Raw genomic sequence first — 21,505 nt, 5'->3', positions numbered from 1 at the left:
GCCAGGGGTCAAATATTGTTGTGACAGTTGATCTAACAAACTCTTCCTGTGAGTGTCAGAGGATTTTTGTAAAGTGTGGAACGGCTTGGAAAAGACACTGGAGTTCAAAAGCAGGCAAAGAGTGTTTGCAAATTATTATGTTGTTTTTTTTTTTTTTTTGCAACCACCAACCACAGGAGGTGTGCGTGTGTGTGGTGGGGGGGCTTTAACCCACAAAGGAAAGCGTACAATAGAGTTTCTGTTTGCACAGGCTTGCACCCTGCTGTCTAAAACTCTCATCACAAGTTCATTAAGACCTCAACAGCACGACGTTTCCATGTGCAGGCTAATAATGAAGCCACGCAAATCAAACTGTTAAAGCTTAATTTGAGATCTATCAACAACCTATTTGTCTCCTTCTGCATCTTTCCACTGTTCCCCTCAGCAGAGCAAACAGGCATTTCCCAAGTTTTTCCCCCTCAACTAGTAAAGCTGTCAGCACAAAATTAAGCTAAGACAAATGTCTCTGTGTTAACACTATTCAGTGTAAAATTGCAGCTCCTCAGTAATGATGTGCTAGTGCACATTTCTTGCCTATGTGGTCATTATTCAAAGCAGATGTTATAGATTTTATCCCATATTATGACCTTGAAATGCTAAGCATTTGCTTGAAGGGAGCAGTCAGTGGCATCTCTGCTGCTTTTCAGGCTCAGCGAAGGCTCACGCAGGACAGCCAGTCCACACATTTTCCAGTTTGGCTGAAACACTGCCGTGCATGTATGGAAGCACACACGATGCAGATGAAGAGGTCTTTGATAAAGTGCTGTGTATGCTTGCTGAAACATTAATAATATTGATACTCACCTGAAGCTTGTCATTGATTATCTCTAAAATGAAGGCAGCCTGTCCCGTTAAAAGTATAATCACCGGTACTCGACAGATTCATTTTGACATTAAACACACTCTGTTAGATAGGCAGAGCGATCCATATCCATTGTGTCTCCTGAACAAAGCTGGATAAACAGAGCAGCTACATTGTAGTCTCGGCCTTACGTATACGACATTCTTTTTTTCTTATGCACTATCAGAATAAATAATTTCCTTTAATTTTTCTAATTTTTGTAATTTTGAAGTAATGTCATAATTTTTCTCGAGCCTGCACCACTCTCCTCTTCCACCCTTTGAGCCCCAGGAGCAAAGTTGTGAATAACGCTCGTTATCAGGGTCACATTTTTTTTGAGCTTTGCTTTGGCTTCCATATTTGAGCTGACACACACAGATACACAAATACACAACACATACACACACACAGAAAAAGAAAGATTCCCCAACACACACACACACACACACACACACACACACACACACACACACACACACACACACACACACATACAGATCCTTATCCCCAATTGATTTACCACATCCCTAAACCCACCTTTGCACTCAACAAGTGTACATGCAAACACAGACACACATCCCCCTTTATCCATGCACACAGACACTTTCAGTTCATACACACCAGCATGCGTAAAGTAAAAATGGTACCTTCTTGTTGAAGTAAAAATAAGTGAACAATGAAATGGGCTACATTAGTCAACAGCTCTTTTTGTGTTTTTTTATTTGGGGGGAGGGGGGGGGGGCTAGCTGTGTGAGCACAGAGGAATGACCTGAAAATGCTGAAACTACAAACAACAAATTAGAGGTCAGTGCTTAGATGCACAGCGCTCATATCAAACATTCAAAGGGATGTTTTTTTTAATTTATCAAGTGAGACAGAAAGACACAAGAAAGAAAAATGGTGTAGCAGGAGAAAAGGTCAGAGGACATCAAGCAGTGAAATACAGTGAAATTCATTTTGTTTTTCTTTCTGAGTTGCTGTTTGTATTGAAAAAGAGTAAATTGCATTTCCTGGTGTGTGTGTGTGTGTGTGTGTGCAGAAATACCAAGTTGACACCAAGTTAACATGAATTTTGTGAATTTTAGATACTTTTGCAGCATATACTTTCACGCTAGGAAGGATGATTTTTTTGATTTCATGTCAATTAGTACGCAATTTATTTCGTTGGTTATTTTGTAAATTTGTCAAGGCAAGAAATGTTGCTTGTAGCTGTGCAAATGAACCTCAACTTGGAGCTTTTCAGTGAGGTGTCGTCGGCTTCTCCTGACGATGTACTGTGTGTCTTTTATAGCACGCTTGAATCCACTTTGGTCCAGATATTTATAACACACACTGTGTGCTAAATGGAAAATTGGAGAGAAAGTTCTCTCTGAAGCATGGATTTCTTGGCACTGAGAAGTCGATAATCCAAAAACCGCGTGCACTGCCTTTTTTTTTTTCTTTTTTTTGACAGGTCAGGCAATGCAGATTGTCAATTAAATTTGTGTCTGGTGAAATATTGATAGCCACCGGTTCTTTTTTATTTTTATTTTATTTTAAAGACCAGGTTTACGGATTCTCCTCCTAGGTTATGGATCTAGAATACGTTAATACCATCTTCCCTTCGTTTGATTTTCACTGCTGCTGCTGATAATAAATTCCATGTTGCAGGTATGAATCTCTGTAATCCCGGAACTGTGAATTATGGATATAATTTATTGGATTTTTTGGGCTCCTGCACTCATATTTTTCAATAATTAAGTGCAGAGTTGAAAAGATGCTTACTCTGTAATTCCCAGAGTCTTTTACTTGAACAGAGAATATTGAAAATATGAATGCAATTTTGACAGGAAACAAATTATAATTCCTGACTTTTATGAAGTAGTTTGCAATGCAATGAAAAGATTAGCTGTCAAGTAAAAGTATGTGAAACGGGCATATCTGCAGCATTTTTTTATTTAAAGCAAAATAAATTATTAAATGAATATAAATGAATTGTAAATACTCAGTTTTCATTAAGAGTTCAAAGTGTGTCTGCTTCATATATATCGCATCTACACATGTCTATAAAGCACCACATCAATGGGCATATAGCTTTTAAAACTTGCATGTGCGTGCGTGCGTGTGTGTGTGTGTGTGTGTGTGTGTGTGTGTGTGTGTGTGTGTGTGTGTGTGTGTGTGTGTGTGTGTGTGTGTGTGTGTATCCATTAAGTCTGTCCCTCTCCATCTGTCTGGGAGTGTGAATGGGCCAATTACCATTGCATTGCAGGGGTCAAGCGGGTTGACGTCTTAATTGGTTCTCTCCACAGGGCTTCTTCAAGCGCACCGTCCAGAACAACAAGCGTTACACATGTATAGAGAACCAGAGCTGCCAGATTGACAAGACCCAGAGAAAGCGCTGCCCATACTGCCGCTTCCAAAAGTGCCTCACCGTCGGCATGAAGCTAGAAGGTACAAAAACATATTTGTGTTACGCAGTTTAGCTTATCGACTCAACTAGAAATTACAAGCTTTGCTGATGTTTGGCTTCTGTAATTTGAATTAATTTTGGCTTAAACATGGGAAACTGTTGGGAAGCAATGTGTTCAGCGTGCATCAGCAGCGGTGCATTATGTGTAATGGTTAATAGTCTTTTCTGCATTAATCATATGTGTTGCTTGCAAAGTCTCACTCCTTAAAGTAACCAGTAACTATAGAATGAATGTGGTGGAGAAAAAAGAAATAATCTGTCTTATGTTTTCTGGACTGTATGAGGAGTAAAACAGGAGATACTCAGCTAAGATACCTCAAAATTCCTGTAGTTAAGTACTCGCAATTACATTCCACTGCTGCCTATAACAAGTCAGCATCTAAGCCACTTGAATGCACTACACAGCCTCCAGGTTTGCTTTGACCAGAAGTCCTTCAAAATTACATTTTACTCAGAATATCGATGTTTTTTATAGCACTTATACAGTACTGTTTTTTTACAACTTCATGAATAGTTTACCACATATTTAGTCTATTCTGGGGTTTTATAGTAGACACTACTCACTAAAATATGATCTCGATGTTACAGTACACATCTGCAGAAGTGGAAAAGCAGATACAGGCTGGGGGGTTTTCTTTCTTTCTTTTTTTTACATTGTGTGTGCTGCACCATATATTTTTCAAGATATGATGCCTGTTTGCAATTACTGTTTCTGAAAGTTGTGGAGGAAAAAATTATAACATCGAGCAGTTAAAATTGGAGGTTGAGTGCTTCTGGACTTGCACAGAGGTGTTTTAAAAAACCTCTACCCAAGTTCTGGTGAAATGACACGGCCAGTCTTTTTTCCATTAATTCACAGCTGAGCTGCACATTAGCTTTTGGTGGAAAGTATTCGTCCATGATCAATATGCATGTGAATAATTTCCTCCCATTGAGATATCCACTATTTAGAAGATGGTTAATATGTGCTCTGACAAAATGATTGCTCGTACGAAAGGAGAGGAATATATTTATTTAAACATTTAACGGTGAACATCTCAGTAATAGCCACTCTATACAGAGAACCTTGTAAAGTGAAGCCTTTCATTTCAAACCAGTGCCTTGAAATCCAGTATGGCTTATTAGTGTTTGTCACGGGGTCAGGGGGTGCTGGGGGTATCTGGTAGCCGTTGTGCACTTAGAGTTGCCAGACAAAGTAATAGATAAAATATTAGACTTGGCAGCAGACTGAGAATGGTAATGATGATACTTTTGGCTGGCCGTTTTGAGGCCTCTTTGTTTAATTTGAACACGGCTCAGAACCCTGGTCAAACATGCCCATTCAGAACTGACAGGACTGCAGGCAAAAAGAAGGGGAGGGTTCAGCTTTTTCAAAAATAATATTTAAAACTGCCAGTTTTCCCTCACATACATTGATGATGCATTCTCTTCTGAAATCATTACATTTGGAGTGAATAAAGGGGCCTGAAGGTCATCTTTCCATTACAGCTTTGAAAGAAAAACTACATTAAAGCCAATGGTTGCAGCTGATTTGGTCCTACAAAATTACTTCAGTATTTTTAATAAAAGCAGCCGTTCTGCTATTCATCTCGTTTCAGTTTGATATTAAGACAAAATTCTTCACCCATTTGAAATTCAAACTAAATTAAAAATCCCAAGATCCCTGAAATGATCACATGCAACTAAGCAAAGTTAATATGTTAAAGAAATAAGACCCTTAGAGGATGAAAGTATAGCAAAGACAGCCTAACTAAAATCTTTCCGGAGGCTTCTCCCTTTACCTGCCATGTGTGGTTTAATTAATTGCCGTTAATAGTGAATGGCCGCTGGGCAGAATGTCCCGGCCTGTCATTTTCCAGCTGACAAGGGTGGGGAGGGGGTAGCATTTGATTTGTTTTGCTGGCGGTAACTTTCAGCTCGGGGGCAAGACGGGCCCTGCAGCACTTTGTCAGGGGCCAGAAGCTGCAATGGGTGACTCCTGCCACAGCTGGTAAAGACCTCCCATGCAGAACGGCTGACACCCCTCACCACACACACACAAACTTTGCACACACATAGAGCTCTCACCGGTAAACACATGCATATATTCATGAGAAGCCCAAGAAAGGTGTTCAGAAGGCCACAGGCAAGAGGGAGAAGCTGTCATTTCATCTGAAAGAATGTGTACAATAGCAAAAGGAGGTTTGGGGTCATGTGCTTTGTTATTACAATCTTTTCATTCCATTACACAGCAGCTTGCAGCAACATGTGATTTCAGGGCATCAAGTGGAAACCAAATGTGAGGAAATCTTGAAAGTTGACTTAAATTGCATTTTTGGGCCCTTACTTTAGGCCGTGCAGCGTTTGAGACTAGTGTAATGGAGGTGGCACTAAAGAGGTTTGTGTGTCTGTGTGTGAGAACCCTAATCTGTTTACACAGTTAGAATAGTTTTTAGAAATTTGAATGTAACTCTGCTCTATGTTACTGCAATGCCCTTTATAGTTAACAATATGCAACCGCTTGTGTTTCACTTTATCCCCGGACTAAGAGCTCAGTCCTGACTGTTCTGACACAACAACAAAAAAACTTTACATTTCAATGACGTCAGACGGAAATAATTTAAACATTGCTGCAACACATCACATTCTCCTCCGCATGCTTTTGCTGCAGGATAAGTGATTTACCTCTGACCCAGTTTGTTCAAATTCAAGATGTTTGCTGAAACAAACACTGCCTAACTTACAGTTAGAATAACGCTTGCAGAGATTGCATTTAAATTATTAAATTAACCCCAAATTTAATCCCAACAATTAACCATCAGACTAATTTGGATGGGAGTGATCTTAACCCCAATATTTAAGCTGTGTTTCTCTTCTTCTCATTTATTAAAAGTACAGTAAATATTGTCTATTTTGTGGTCATTCAGTCAATGCATCATTTTCTTTCATTTTTGGAGGATTTTTCCTATTAAAGAACAAAAAAATGAAAGAAAAACACACAAGCAAACATGGTGACGATGGGTCGGGCACATGCTGTATAGCATGTCTAGCTGTAGTAACTCAATAAGATATCAAAAGAAAAAAGATTTGATCCATTAGAACGTCATTCACTAAAGCTGATGAAGCGTGCCCTTTCCAAACAGCTCCCACTGGCGCAATTTTCTTTTTTGCTCAGTAATACAGTAGTTGCCTTGCATCATATGCTTCACTGAACTGCTTAATATTTCCTTCAAGAATACATCAAAGACAGGGCATAACAGTTGTATTTGCGATACTAAGAGTTTAAATCAGCATTGGTTCCACTGTGTGCCGTGTAAGGAAAGAGAAGATGCATAATGTTTTGTTGTCGTCTTGATGTATTTCAACAGACACAAAGAACGCAAAGCTTAATGATGTAATACAAGTTACTGACAGTTTCCTGCACATATTAAAGCGGACAGAATATTTTTGAACTAGTAAATATAAATTAGGTTTTTGAACTGCAATTATTTTTTACATTGCAGTCCTCTGTAACATGTAAATTTATTAAGAGCCCCTCTGCTGAAATTAGCAGCACCGGCTGAGTGTTTGTATATTCTTCCTTGTATCCCTCTTGTTCCAATTTTTTATTTCCTCCCTGTCTCCATCTTCCTCGCTCTGATTTGTCTTCCATCAGCCTCCTAGTATCCGCAGTGGAAGCCGGGGAGCTGTCCCATTACTTATGCATAGGTATCATAGGTATTCATGTGTGTGCATGGGATAGGGCGCATCCAGAGCAGGGGCCGGGGCCCCGACATGACAAACAGGGTGTCAGCAAGTCTCCGCGGGACCCATTAATATGCCGGCAGCCGACAGGGATCCTCACCTACGCACGCTTAATATTCCTGTATATTAAACAACCATAAATCAGAGGATATAAGCAGCGAGGGCTGTATGTGTGATGTCTTCGAGAGTTTTAGTGGCTATGTGTAGGTGTCTGCTGAGATATTGTACTTGCTATAAAAATTCAGAGTGTGCATGTGCTTGTGTTTGTACATGTTTGAGAGGTACAGGGGGCATTGGACACTTGGGAGATGATGGTTTGGTCAGTTTTGGAATTTATGGATGATGTGTGCCTGGGTTTATGCATTTGTTGTGCTCTCAAATATTTAAAAAAAGGTGAACTCAGAATGTAAGGTCGCATTAGCCTTTTAGCCTAGCTTTGGCCCCAAAGCCTCATAGCTAACTCAGGATATCCCCTCGCTCAGACACAGTGATAAAATAAAGTTGAGTCTTAGTACATGAAGACAAAAAAGGAATTTTCCTTCCTTAAAAAAATGAAATACCAGCAAAAATATTTTAATTATTAAAAATCAAAATGAAACTTAGAAGTATTCTAACTGTACAAAATAGCAAAACAACTAAATATGGAATATTAAACAATGGGTCACTCTCTTCTAAATCTTGTAAGGATGAATACATTTGTTTAAATGAATCAGCTTCCCCAAGTTATGAGCTGTCAGAATGCAGGTAGCACAGGCTGAAGAGGAGGAGTGGCAGCAATCTTTCACTGTATTTTAATAATAAAGCAAAGACCTAGGCAGAGTTATAATTGATTGAAAAACCTCCCTTTTAGAATTGTTTCCAATTTCTCACTTTTAATCTGATTTGATGCTCAGTTCTGGTAAAATAATTATAGTGGCTGATTTTAACATTCGTTTATATGTTGAAAATATCAGCGCTCACACTGCAGCTAATCTATTATTAGACTCAACTGGCTTTTTTCAAAATGTAAATGAGTTCACTCAACATCAACTCAAAGATTAGACTTAAAGTAAAGTCTAATAGATTTAAATGGATAAAATAGATTTAATGAAGCTTTATCTTCTTCAGTGACATGTCACAACACAATGCAAAGCCGCTACTTAAACTTAACAACCATGATTAAAATTTATGGGATAATTATTTAGTTAATAATGTTGCATTGTACATGACTGGATACTGGCTCTTCTGAAAAAGGAGGCAACAAATCCATACTCTTGATGCCCGGTTATAACTCACAAATGCACATACTAAAGCAGATAACCCGTACGCTGGGGAGAAAATGGCATTTCAGTGATTCAGAAGACCTTCGTTTGGCATAGAAAACTAGTTTGTTACTCTATAAAAAAAAAAGCCCTCCATAAAGCTATGACATGTTACTGTTCATCACGGATAGTGGAAAACCCAGGTTTGTTTTCATCATTGTAGCCAGGCTGTCATAGAGTCAGACTCTGTTGAACCTAGTATTCCTTTAACTTGTACTAGTAATGACTTTGAATTTCATCACAGGTATAAATAAAAAAAATCCTATACTTGATCCAGCTAACTCAGCTTATTGTAAACCAATTTTCTTACCTTCCTCTTATAACTACTGTTGGAGCAGTTATAAAATAGCTAACTGATCATTTTCAGGGGAAGGTCTATTTAAAGAGTTTCAATAATGATTTAGAGTTCATCACAGCACAGTAACAGCACTACTAAGAGTTGTGTGGACTCATCTCTGTGGTTGTCCTGTGCAGCATTCAAACCACTGATTACAATATTTTACTCCAGAAATGACAAAGATTGCACTGTGGGTATTAAATAAATTGGGGTGCAATGGTTTGAATCTGTCTAATAGACTAATACTAATACTAATACTTTTGACATTATACATGTTTCAGTTGGGCAATATTATTAGAAAACACTGTAAACATTTTCATTGCTATGCAGATAATACCCAGCTGTGAAGTCATATGACAAAATCAAAAAGTTACATTACAGGAATGTTTTAAAGATATAAAACCTGGATCCTCTTTAATTTTCTCCTCCTAAATTCAGACAAAATTGAGGTTATTATATATGTCCCAAATAATGTCCCAAAAATCCTTACAAGTATGGCATCTGACCGGATACTTACTCTGGATGGCCACTTTCACCACCAGTAACACTGTGAGAAATCATGGAATCATTTTTGACTAAGACATGTCATTCAGGGTGTTGGACTATCTCCTTATTATCAGATTGTTGTAAAAACTCTTTAAAAACTTTTAATCAAAAATGCTGCAGTGATAGTATGAACAGGAACAAGAAGAAGAGACTATATTTCTCTTGCTTCTCTTCATTGGCTCGTTAAATTTGAAATTAAAATCCTTCTCCTCAGACTCAAAGTAGTAAATGGTCTCGCCCCGTCAAATCTTAAAAACCTGATAGTACCATATTATTCTAATTGAGCATTTCAGACTTCAGGGTTACTTGTGGTTCCTAGAATTTCTAAAAGTAGAATGGGAGGCAGCGTGATTAGTTATGCTGCTCTAGGCTCAGGTTGCTGCTACAGGTTTCTTCCTGCTAAATGGGAGATTTTCCTTCCCACTGTTTCCAAGTGCTTATTTACAGAGGTTCCCTTGATTTTTAGGGGATTTTTTTACAGAATACTGCAGAGTCCTTGAAGCCCCTTGAAGTGATTCTTGAATATCATTAGTGCATTGGTGCAATATAAATCAACCTAAATTGAACTTTTAATGTTTTGTCTCCATATATGCATTGTCCTCTTGCATTACTCACATCTTTTTCATTTACAATCTCAGGTTTGTGCACTTCTCTTTATTTTTGCCTCCGCCTTTATATCACCCAAATATTTGTCACATTTCCATACAACTCCTGTCAACCTCTGTCAATCAAGCTACGTGTGCAGTACATGCACCTTGTTATTTTTGTTATTGTATTTTTGTTCTTGCTTGCTTTTTTGTAGGCGGTTGTCATTGTCTTATGTAATATTCAGTTACACAAGTCTATGCCTCTAAAATCAGAAACAACACAAACATCCCTTACCTGACAACGCTGCCAATAAGTTTAAGTTTCAGTCTGCAACAGTCTGCAAAGTTTTTGTTAAAAGGAAATTCAGTTACTGTTGGAAATTTCAGTTTTTAACGGAGTGACTTTTTTCCCATGCTTTTCATCCTTTAAACTTACAGCATCATAAGATTTGTTTTTCATCATAGGCTGAGTCTGTGCAGCATCCAACCCTTTAACATTTCTCCACCTCACTCACACCCATTCATCCTCTACCCCAATACACAGGCATGTACCATCCTCCTCCCTCCTTTCCCTCCCCCTTGTATATTAATCTGTGTTACATGAATGCAAATCACCTTGTTTAATTAGACACAAAGAGTCTGTGTGTAAGTGTGTGTGTATGTGTGTGTGGTGGCAAGACCAACACCCCCCAAACCTGATATTCATGATGTGATGTGGGTCCCTGGGTGTGGGCAGGCAAGAAAGGCAGTCGGGGCTTAATTTTGTTTTCCCAGTAGGGCCAACTATTAGTTTCTCAGCTCATTAATTACGCTGTTGTGGAGAATCATTAATAGTTAAAGTTGCTCCAAAATAATGTATAATGGATACATTTGACATGGCTCCTGAGTTGTTCTTCTTTTTTTTTCTTTTGATGTATAATCAATTTTTGAAGGGTCATGATAATCCCTGAGCCTGGCTGAGTGGGCACTGCATGGGGTTGACCTCAAGCGTGTTAAGACATGATTGTGTGAACGTTTGCATGTAAAATCAAGTCGCCGAGATGACAGTCGCCAAGTTGACTGTCTAGCGTGCCCCCCGTCTCTTTATGCGATTCTGTGTCTGATGTTTTCTATGTTCAGGACTCTGTGTTTGCACGTGTTTTCTGCGTGTGAGTGTACGAAACGGTGATGCACACAAGCGGCATGTGGTTGTGTGAGTGTGTGCGTCTGGCCTTTCGGCTCCTCTCGCTCAGATCAGTGACAGGCACTTTTCGTGACGGAGGTCATTAAAATCACTCCCAAGGCAGCTCGGTGTCCGTGTGAGTGTGTGTCTATTCATGTATGCCTTTGTGCGGGTATCTGCCCATCTTAACCCCGAACTTCAATCCCCCACCACACCCTCTCAACACCCCCTCTTCAATTTTCTTCTTCTGTTCTTTCATTCATCCGTCAAGACATCGAGAGTCAGAGTGGATCGAGGCTGACTGGCTAAGATAGCTGATTACTCAGTGTGTATGAGCAGGTCAAATATATGTGCATTCATTAGCATATTCTTTTTGTATATGTGAAATTCTTTAAAAGAAAGAAGACCTTTAAGTCTACAATAAAACCCAAGTTGATATTCTGAAATATTGGTGTTAGTGAGTGTTTTTCTGCTGCATAGTGTCCCAGAAGTCCGTTAGCTGGTTGCACACTGGGCTACGAGAGCCTCGTCAGAGTAAGAGGTAATTAAGTATGAATAATTAACACCAGCGCCCCCCAACTGAGAGACAGCAGAGCGGCTTCCCCATGGCAGCAGTTCGACAGATCACACATGGCCCTCGTAGCAGTCCACTGTGTGCCCAGTTCGTTCATTATAAATACCCACAGCACAGACTCATTGTGATCCTCGCCACAGGATGCTGCACCGAGGGGGGAGACAGGGGGCATCATGGGTATGTTTGTTTCACCAGAATAAAGAGACACAATGTACTTATTGTCAGGCTTTTAAGCTTTTGTTTTTTTGTGGGAGTTTTGTTAAAAAGAAAAAAGATTCTGGTAATTGACCGTGGTATTTTAATGGTTTTTGGAACTTCATATTCAGATACATTTTTAAAACATGTATTTTGGAAAGAGAGCTGGCGTATCCTGTGAGATTATACCCACATCTAGCTGTTGAGGTGAATAGTTTCTGTATGGCAGACCGAGACAGCCAGCTGCACAGCGATAATTCTGCAGAGTGTTTCATAGAGTTTCTAGTCAATGAGTAACATTGCTATCTGTGAGCTCTGTGGGGTTTAAGAGTCAATGGGTAAATGTCAAGTGCAATCACCACAGGAAAACTTTTGCCCTACATACAAGTTACATATGAAAAGTTCATATCCAAACATCATAATTACTTTTACAGTCTGGAACGGTACTCTAAAGGCTTTTTCTACTTACAAGCACATGTGAGGTCATCAGGCATGTAATCTTTAGCAGACTATTGTCTCTTTGGATTATGAATCTCTTTGTTGAATGGATTCATCATTCTGGATGAAATAACTTTTGGATGAACATGTGAAAAATATTTAGGATTGCATATACTAACTGCTTATTCTATGAAACCTCTTTAAGAACTATAACTGTGAACTTTAAATGCAGCTGACTGTATGTTCCTTTTTTGTCTTCTTTTTCATCTCTCTGCCCGTCAGCTGTGCGAGCGGATCGCATGCGGGGCGGTCGCAACAAGTTCGGCCCAATGTACAAACGTGACCGAGCCCTCAAGCAGCAAAAGAAGGCGCTGATTCGAGCCAACGGCCTAAAGATTGAGGCCATGAGCCAGGTGATGCAGGCCGTACCCACTGACCTCACTATCTCTTCAGCCATCCAGAACATCCACTCTGCAGCCTCCAAGGGCCTTCCACTGAGCCACCACGCTGGCCACCACACCAGTCACCACCACCACCACCACCACCACCACGGCACAGCCCTTCCCCCAACAGACTACGACCGCAGCCCATTTGTCACTTCGCCAGTAAGCATGGCAATGCCACCACATGCCGGCAGCCTGCAGGGCTACCAGGCAGCCTACGGACACTTCCAGGGCACTCGCACCATCAAGTCTGAGTACCCAGACCCATACACCAGCTCACCAGAATCCATCATGGGCTATGCCTACGTTGACGCCTACCAGTCGGGCTCACCACCCAGCTTCCCACACCTGATTGTAGAGTTGCTTAAATGTGAGCCAGATGAGCCGCAGGTTCAGGCCAAGATCCTAGCCTATCTACAGCAGGAGCAGGCGAGCCGGGGCAAACACGAGAAGCTCAATACCTTTGGCCTGATGTGCAAGATGGCCGACCAAACACTCTTCTCCATCGTGGAGTGGGCACGCAGCAGCATTTTCTTCCGAGAACTCAAGGTATGTGCGCACAAGTCTTTAAAATATGTTTACATTTGAATGTGAGAAGCTGTTTACTCTACATAAATTGAATTATTAGCCAACACTGGTTTTCATAGTTTGGCCCATCATTTTGATCAGTTATGACAGCATACTGTTTAAGCTTTAATTCCATCTGCAGTAAGTCTTCATGCCTTTAATAAATTATCCTGCATTTCTTTCCACTGCTAAATCTTTCACCATGTTGCCATTCATAATTGACAATACTTTACCCAGTTCACAAACATGTGCTTAATCCTTTATCTTCAGCAGACCTTTAATCTCCCTTTTAATGCCACGGAGCACGCTAACACTGAGTGCACAAGGCTGTGGGGGGCAGTGGCAGGTCTGTCCATTGCTGCCACTGCTGCGTGTCCCATTGCCTGATCAAAATTCAGCAGCCAGTTGTATTTACCCCGTGCATGACACATTTTTGCTATGGGTTTTGAAAACTTTGACTGTGAGCTTCAGGCACATTTCATATTAACAAGGCCCTAGTCTGAGGGTTTTATGTGAACAGAATACCATCCCTTTTAAATACTTCTCAGATCTACACAGACATGCGCTGTGTGATGACATGCGATACTATGACTATAAAAGCAAAAATAAAAAAGTCTTTTGCGTTTTAAAATTTTTTTAAACTGAGTTCTAATTAAATAACAGTTAAACCTAAGACTCTGCTCCTCCTAACCCAGCTTTTTAAGGTTTATGTAATCTGACAAGCCTAGTAAAATGGCAACATTGTATCCTTTGTCCAGATCACAATTACAACTGACCACTGGATACCATCCACAAATGCTTCACTGTAACACGTGATCATTCTTTCTCCTATTCATCACAGAGCGCAAGGGAGATTTTCTGGTGTGTGTTTGCACACTTGCACTTTATTTGCTCTGAATGAAGGTTAATGTTCAGAGCGACATGAAAGGCATTTGATTAGTCTGTGCCTCACCTGTTTTTCTTCCCCTTGTCTGATTCTTTTTCTGTTTGTTTCACACCGCATCGCCGAAGGCTCAGCTGCATATTCATGGGCCAGGGCCTGTTGCAAAATCCCCTCCAAATATTTAATATTATTTTGTTTTCAAAGGGGAAAATAACAAATGAAAAAATGCAATATTAAAAACAGAGCCAATTACAGCACAGATAAGAGTCCTTGAAAAACACATGTTGACATTTAGCACACGCCGTGTCCCCACTATTGACATTTTTGAGATCTGTATTTGCATTTACCTCAAATGCATAGCACACACACACAGACACACAAAGGACCTTTGTAGGGTGTGGCCACAGCTAATAATTGTGTGTGGCTTGCCAATTAACTTTGAATGATCATTTTTGCTCCATTGTGAAGCATCTCTATTTTTCTCACTCTCATCCTAATTCAATTATCTCACCCACTTGTGTTTGTCACTCCCTGATTTGCTGCTGAATGGGCTGTCATTATGTTTGCCTAATGACTACCCATATTACAGAAGCTTGATAGTAATTGAGCCGAGTGCCTGTTACAAAGGTAGAAAATGACCCGGGCTCTATGCAGGAGAAACCTCTTGCTCTACCCCAAACGGTTACAAAAAATAATCTCCTGCTTGTGTTGCACAAGACCCAGTGTTTTTTGGGGAGGTGGGACCACGTTTCACTCAAGTAAGAGAGATAATTGAACTTACCCCACTTCCCCTATTTTTGAAGGGTCATCTGAAGCACAAGAGGGCCTGACAAATAATGTGCTAGCTGCGGCACTGACAGATTTTCCCACAGTCCTCGTCTCCTCGCTTGTTTCTAATTAACAGCTACAGGGAGGACTGGTGAAGAAAGATTAATGCTGGGGAGAATATGCAAAGCACGGGCTAGCCAAACTGATCAGCTCACTCTGGATTGTCTGATGCTGCTATTGAACGCATTTTAAAATCTACAAAGTATTTGCTTTGTGTTTTTCAGCCATATGAGCTTAATAATTGTGTGTCAATGCATGGTGCCATCCTTTACATATTTTTACTGTGCAAATTAAGCAGAAAAACCCACCCACGACCTTTGTTCTCCACCTTTATCTCCTTGTAAACAAATCTTTGTTTCCTTTTGACTATATGTGTGTCTGTGTTGGTACAGCTAATGGTGCACGTTGTAGTGTTTCATACTGATTGCTGATTTGATAAGACATGTATAAATCCTTCATCAGCTCCTCTAACTGTTAAATCTGACTTTAAGACATGAGGTTGAGCCTGAGACCAGAAAGAGAGGAAGCTGAGTGGAATTAAAAGTTTGTCACTGCAGTAGTGTGGCACTGTAGGAAGTTATAAATACGCTTTCACACACACACACACACAAAGATATCCACATTAAGACACGGACACCACTCACCCATAAAGCACAGCCCCTTTCACTATTATTAGCTCTGTAAGAACAAAAGAATTTCTCTGGTCATAGAGCCAAGCTGGAAGGGTGTGTGGGAGGCATCTGCCAAAAAAGTGTTTAAAGATTTAGTTTCCATAAGTTGGCCTCGGTCACGAGACTCATAAATATTTAGTCATTAAGGGGACCTTCTAAAGAGCACTCCCTATTCTTTTCCAGTGCGGCGCACTACCTCTCGCCCTCCCTCTCTTTACTTCTGGGAATGAGGCATGACGTGAGGAACATTTCTTACACCTTGGATCTGAGAAGTTGGGGTGGGCTCTCTCCGCCAACCTACTTCACTACTTCAGTTCTGATTGGTTTAACACATTGACAATTAGATCGAGGCAGGTCTGGTGCACTGGTTTTAAAATCAGTTTTAAAAAAAGTGGCATGATGAGGGAATGCTTTGGCAGGGTTCGGAGTTTTATAGAATTTTACGTGAGTTGAAAACAGGTGGATTCGTGATTCGTGTTCTGTTATTTATATCAGAACTTGACCCTGCGTTTGCCAACAAAAGATGCAGTTAATGGTTTTAATGATTTTTCATTGAAAGATTAGTTTTTGCTCTTTTTGCAGAAAGCCACTGACTATACATTTGTCTTATTTTCCAAAGGGTAAATAAGGTAAAAAAAAAAAGGGATTTATTTGTGTATACAAAAGTATACACAAACCATGCTTAATCCACTGTGTTCCACACTTAAATGTAGTGTATCCCAGAGTTTGTTCGCTCTGGGAGGATGGGTGTTTGACAATGCGTTTGTCGTTCAGAGACATTTGCTGGCACTGGGCGGATGCTGTGATATCCCTCCCCAACCTTCTCATCCCCTGTCCTGCCATGAACCCCACTGCCTGCTCCGATACATTTGTGCATGGTAAAGAAAAGAAAAAAATCTTTATTATGCTCATAAAGGGAGCTACAGGCTTTTTGCAAAAAGATTGCTTTTTGGTGGTACTGGATTTCACAGCTGTACTACACGTGATGGTAACCCCTATAAAGAACAAATCAATGAACCCCCATAGTTAAAGTATTAGCAAGCACACTTTTCAGAAGGGCTTTCTAGGAATTCTCTCACTGAAGCAAATCTAGATGAAGGAGAATGATGGAAATACAACACAAAACCTCCCAACAAACAACTTCATGAAAGCATTTCATGTAAAACAGTAACCTCCCATGATATTTAGAAATTTGTCAACTAAAGTTTGCTTTACACAGGAATATAAATCAATGTCCACTATAATAATAATGAAAAAAGGGCTACTGAAAACAAGACAGAGCAAGAACACAAAAATGAAAGTGCAAGTAAAGCGAAGTGATTCACCAAACAAGCTGCAGAAAAAAAAAAAAAACAAGAAATTGTCATAAATCAAACCACCCTTGAAAGAGATGAATTTGTAACAGAAGTAAAGGTTTGTCTTACAAATGCTTTTAAAGTACACACGTGAGGTAAAATATCAGACTTTTAAAAGGATCAAATAGTTTAAGTTGCTCCTTGACAACATTTAAACACTTTGACTAAAAAGACGATGTCATGTGTTTTTGTAAAACTGGTGAAGACAGCCATTAAAAAAACAAACAAACCAACACTCTGTTCCTGTTTTTACTGAAAATTGGAATACAAGTGTTTGCATGAGTAGTTGGACTTTGTGTGTGTATGTGTGTGTGTGTGTGTTCGTGTGTGTGTGTGTGTGAGGGTGACTCATACCACGGTGGTCTGGTGCTACCCTCTCCTCCATTGTTCCAGCTTAAAGATGGCTAGCCTGACTCCCACCACAAACACAATGGGAAGGAGAATTTAGCAGGGCGATAGGGACTATTGATGATTCATATGTTTATATCTTACCTTCCTAACTGTACTCCCTTTTCACCACAGCTACCCCACCCTCTTTCCTCTCTACACCCTTTAATAAAAACATGTGTGTTCGGTGGTGGGACAACAAGCGCTTTTGCGTGCCTTGTCAACACACGGCATACAGAAGTTAATGTACTAAAAGGAAGCACCCTGTCAGACAAAGGCTCATAGGTAAAGTAGTGCCGTAAAGCTACTACTCTTTAGCAATAGCACAGTAAAGAAAATGTGGTACAACTCTGTAATAACATAGTAGTAACTGTGAGTAACACTAGACTAAAGTGAATATAAATGGGGCAACAATATGATAATCCATGATGTAATGTGCAATGTGAACTACCATTTCCAAATTATTACTGTACTATTGCTATGAAATTTTGCCTCACTGGCGGGGGTGCATTTCTTTTTCCACATTATTAGCCATTAGATACATTTTAGATCCCAGCTTCAAAGACATTTGCACTATTTTTTTTTTCAAATCTCAAATGTCTCATATAAGGTGAGCAAGAACTGCATGTTACTTCAATTATCTGCTGAAAGTGACGTAGCATTTTAAAAGATAATTCAAATACCCAAACCTGTGTAACTATATATGTATACTCAGTCCACCCACCTGAAAAAAATGGCACAGAGTTAAAACACCCGTGACATTTTTTAAATGTGGCATTACTGTTTCTATTAGTTGTCCAGCGACAGTTGTTTGGAGGAGATCCATTTAGGTTTTTATGCCTCTCTGTTTCTCTCTCTCTCTCGTTTTTCTGTTTTGCTCTGCTCTGCATGTAGCGGCAATGGCAAAAGCAGAACTGAGGCCCATTATGTTGAGGAGGAACTGTATTAGAAGTCTCGTTCCCTGGGAAAGCTCCCAGCTGAGATGGGACGGCCATATTGGATAAACAGATGGCGGGGGAGAGGAAAGGACAGGCGAGGAGAACAGAGGTGAAACAAAGAGGGGAGATGAGAGAAGAGATGGGTAGACGAGGAATGCGAGAAGAGAGTGGGGGGAGAGGGAAGGGAAGGAGAGGGAATAACAAAGAGGAGCGGGTGGAGGAGAGAAGGAGGGAAAAAGGAGGAGAGGAGAGGAGAGTTGCAGGTCATACCTCGCATCTTTATGTCAGCTTTCTTTTAAATATAGGCAGGAATGCAAACAATTTAATAAGCCCAAATTGAATACAAATCATAACTTAAATTTTAAGAGCTTTATAATAAAGTGTTGTTATCATAACAGACCAGTCCGCTAAGATACCAAATTAGCACTGTGTTGTGTTATTTTGTACTTCAATTTTACTTCCAGTTTAGTTTATTGATTCCTATAAATAAATACATTTCATAAGGTTTCATGAACACACAAAAATCTGAAGAAATGTGCAGCAGTCTAACAAATTAGACAAGTAGTTTTAAGCAGTAGAATTATTTACAGCGCTTACTCTTCTCCTCCAGTTTAATCGACTCCTCTCAGCTGCTGCGTGTCAGTCAATCACACCAGATGACAGATCCCTCGGGTGGGACAAGAGGGGAGCTGATGTTCACATCTCACACCTGAATATTCTCCACTAATAGATTTACCTGAGTGAATAATGTAAGGTCCTCTGATGTGCCCCCGCTCTGCCCCGGTGCATAATTTCAGCCCCCTCCTCGACCTCTTTCCCATCTACATCCATAAATATTACATTAATTTACTTTGGTAAAATTATATTTACAAGTTCAGACTGGATGGTCTTTTTTTTCCTGCAGTCTTGGTTCTCTCCCCTCTGCACACATGTAGTCTACTCCCCCACCTCGTTTTTCTATAATCTATTCAGAAGCAGCTTTTATTTTCAAGGTGCATGTGCACGTTTCTGTGTGTGTTTAAGTGTGTTTGTGTGTGTGTAATAGGAGGGGGTATATTGCCCCTGCACTGCGTTGACCGGTGATTGCACCTTTTCTTTTTTTTTCTTCACACCCCATAACTGAGTGGAAATTAATAAGTCGTTTTAGGCGTGATCTGTGAACCCTGGGAAGTGGTATATCTATACCACCATCCACACACACACACGCAGAGATCCGGAGCCTCAGGCTGCAATGTCTGTCTTGTCACAGAGGTCAACCCCCTCCACCCCTTACCCCACCATGCAACAACCTCCTCTCTCAACACCGCCAGTCCTGACAAACTGCAAGCGTGATGGGGTTGGCGGACACATGCGTTTGGCAGAGATTTGTAACTGTGTCCCTGCTCCATTGAATTTGAATTATTTTGCAGGTTGTGCCGCACCCTGGAAACACACACACATACCACGGCACCCTTACTTTACAGGGGATAAAAGGAAGAAGCTATAGAAAAGGACAGTGAGAGGGATGTTGCCAAGTGTGGGGAAAGATGGCACACGGGATGTTTAAATTAGTTATAGAAATAGTAAGAGAAAGAAAGAAGGGGTTCAAAAAAGTTGACCAAAGGAAAATAATAGAGACATAAGATGAGAAATTAAGAAAATATTACAAGAAGATAATAAAGGGTCGCTAGAGAAGGACAGAAAGAAGGAAATAAGGAGGAGGGGAGGGGGTACATGGGAAGATGAACAAGGGACTGTGAGAGGTAACAACCAAGGGCAAGAGGAGGAGGAGGAAGAGGAAAAGAGGGGGCACAGTGAAGGACAACAGGGGAGGGTGAAAAGAGAACCGGTAGGTTGGTGGGGTAGGGTGCGGGGTGTAAGGAGGGAACAGGTGGAAGGTTAATGGGCCTGGAGCAGATCCACCAGACGCTCTTGGGCTTGATATATGGGGCCTGGGCCTGGCGCGGGGCGTAGGCTTTCAAAGATATATTATTTCATTTGAGGAGCAGCAGCATTCTGGCCGACAACCCCTCCACCCACCCTCACCCCCCCGATCCCCCACCAACACCCCCCACAGTCCAGCATTTGTCCAGTGATAGATGACATACACGCACACACGTGTGCGCAACCCACCCTAAAACACACACAAATGCATGTACAGTATTGTCCCCCCTGTGACAGACACACACACACCCCTTTGATTCTGCACAGACTTTTTTTGTTGAAGTCGGCAGACGACCAGCCTCACTTATTTTAGCTATTTGTCCCTGTTTACTTGTCTATTACATGTTCGGTCTTTCTTTCTTTCCTTCCTTCTCTCTCTCACCGTCTCCCTTCTGCTGTTATGTGTCTCCCTGGCTGCCGGCAGGTCTTACGGCCGTCTGTGTGTTTTTTTAAGTTGCTATTTTAGTTGTAACAATATCTCTTTGATCAGCAGTACTGGGTAGGAGCAGCAGCAGTTCGGGGGATACTTATAGGAGGGAGAGGTTGGTGTAGGTTCACAAAGGCCTCTTTTCATTCATAAATTATTGACCATCATGCAGACATCACTCTGTCTTTTTCATAAATAGTGTAAAAAGGCCCTCCTGATTTTTTTTTTGCAATACAAAATGGGAAAGACAGTGTATGGGCAGTCAAAAAACCATAAATCATATATGACTGAGGCAGTTCTTTAGCTAGAAGGCTCCAGTTTGGACGTCCTGAATATGAGCCTTACACTGAAGTGTCCCGCTGCAAGATACGGAAGCTGTGAAATGCTATTCTCACAGGTCCCACGTGCAAGTGAAACATGGAAATGCATGTAAAATATTGTATTTGCCTCAGAGAACAGCACAAATAAATAAAAAATAATAATTTTCTTCTAAATCAATATTTATTTCCTAACATAGCAGTCTGAATTTTTGAACAGCCTATACAACTTAGGCTGCTTTGACTGCAAGCAACCACCGATTTGACAGAAAGCAAAGTTTCCAATGTCCTCTTCACTTCCCCTGATAGTCAGACTGAGCTTCAAAATACAGCCATTTCAAATACTGGACGGGTCCCATAGGTCCATCCCGGGGGGATGGCGGGAGGCCGGAAGGAAGAACAGGAAACTTGTTAAAAGAGAAGATTTAAGGTCACCTGTCCCAAAGGAGCGGCAGCTTTAAGGAGACGACGGGGGTTGGGTCGTTTTAAGCATGTGCAAAGTCTGCTCATCTACTTGTTGCTTTGATGAGGGATGAAAGGCTGTCATGAAGTACAAGTTTACAGAGCTCTGAGC

At 40.7% G+C, this 21,505-nt stretch overlaps 1 protein-coding gene across 1 annotated transcript in view; it reads left to right on the top strand.

The window, feature by feature from the left end:
- Window positions 1-21,505, top strand: part of nr5a2 (nuclear receptor subfamily 5, group A, member 2) — a 68,476-nt gene that overhangs the window by 4,489 nt on the left and 42,482 nt on the right. The window contains exons 3-4 of the mRNA XM_080883129.1: window positions 3,169-3,310; window positions 12,475-13,184. Coding sequence (XP_080739255.1) covers window positions 3,169-3,310; window positions 12,475-13,184 — 852 coding nt within the window. The remainder of the gene's footprint in view (window positions 1-3,168; window positions 3,311-12,474; window positions 13,185-21,505) is intronic.

The sequence above is a fragment of the Rhamphochromis sp. 'chilingali' genome (genome assembly GCF_963969265.1).
Source record: "Rhamphochromis sp. 'chilingali' genome assembly, chromosome: 5".
Classification (NCBI taxonomy): domain Eukaryota; kingdom Metazoa; phylum Chordata; class Actinopteri; order Cichliformes; family Cichlidae; genus Rhamphochromis; species Rhamphochromis sp. 'chilingali'.
This window is presented reverse-complemented; position numbering and strand designations above follow the sequence as displayed.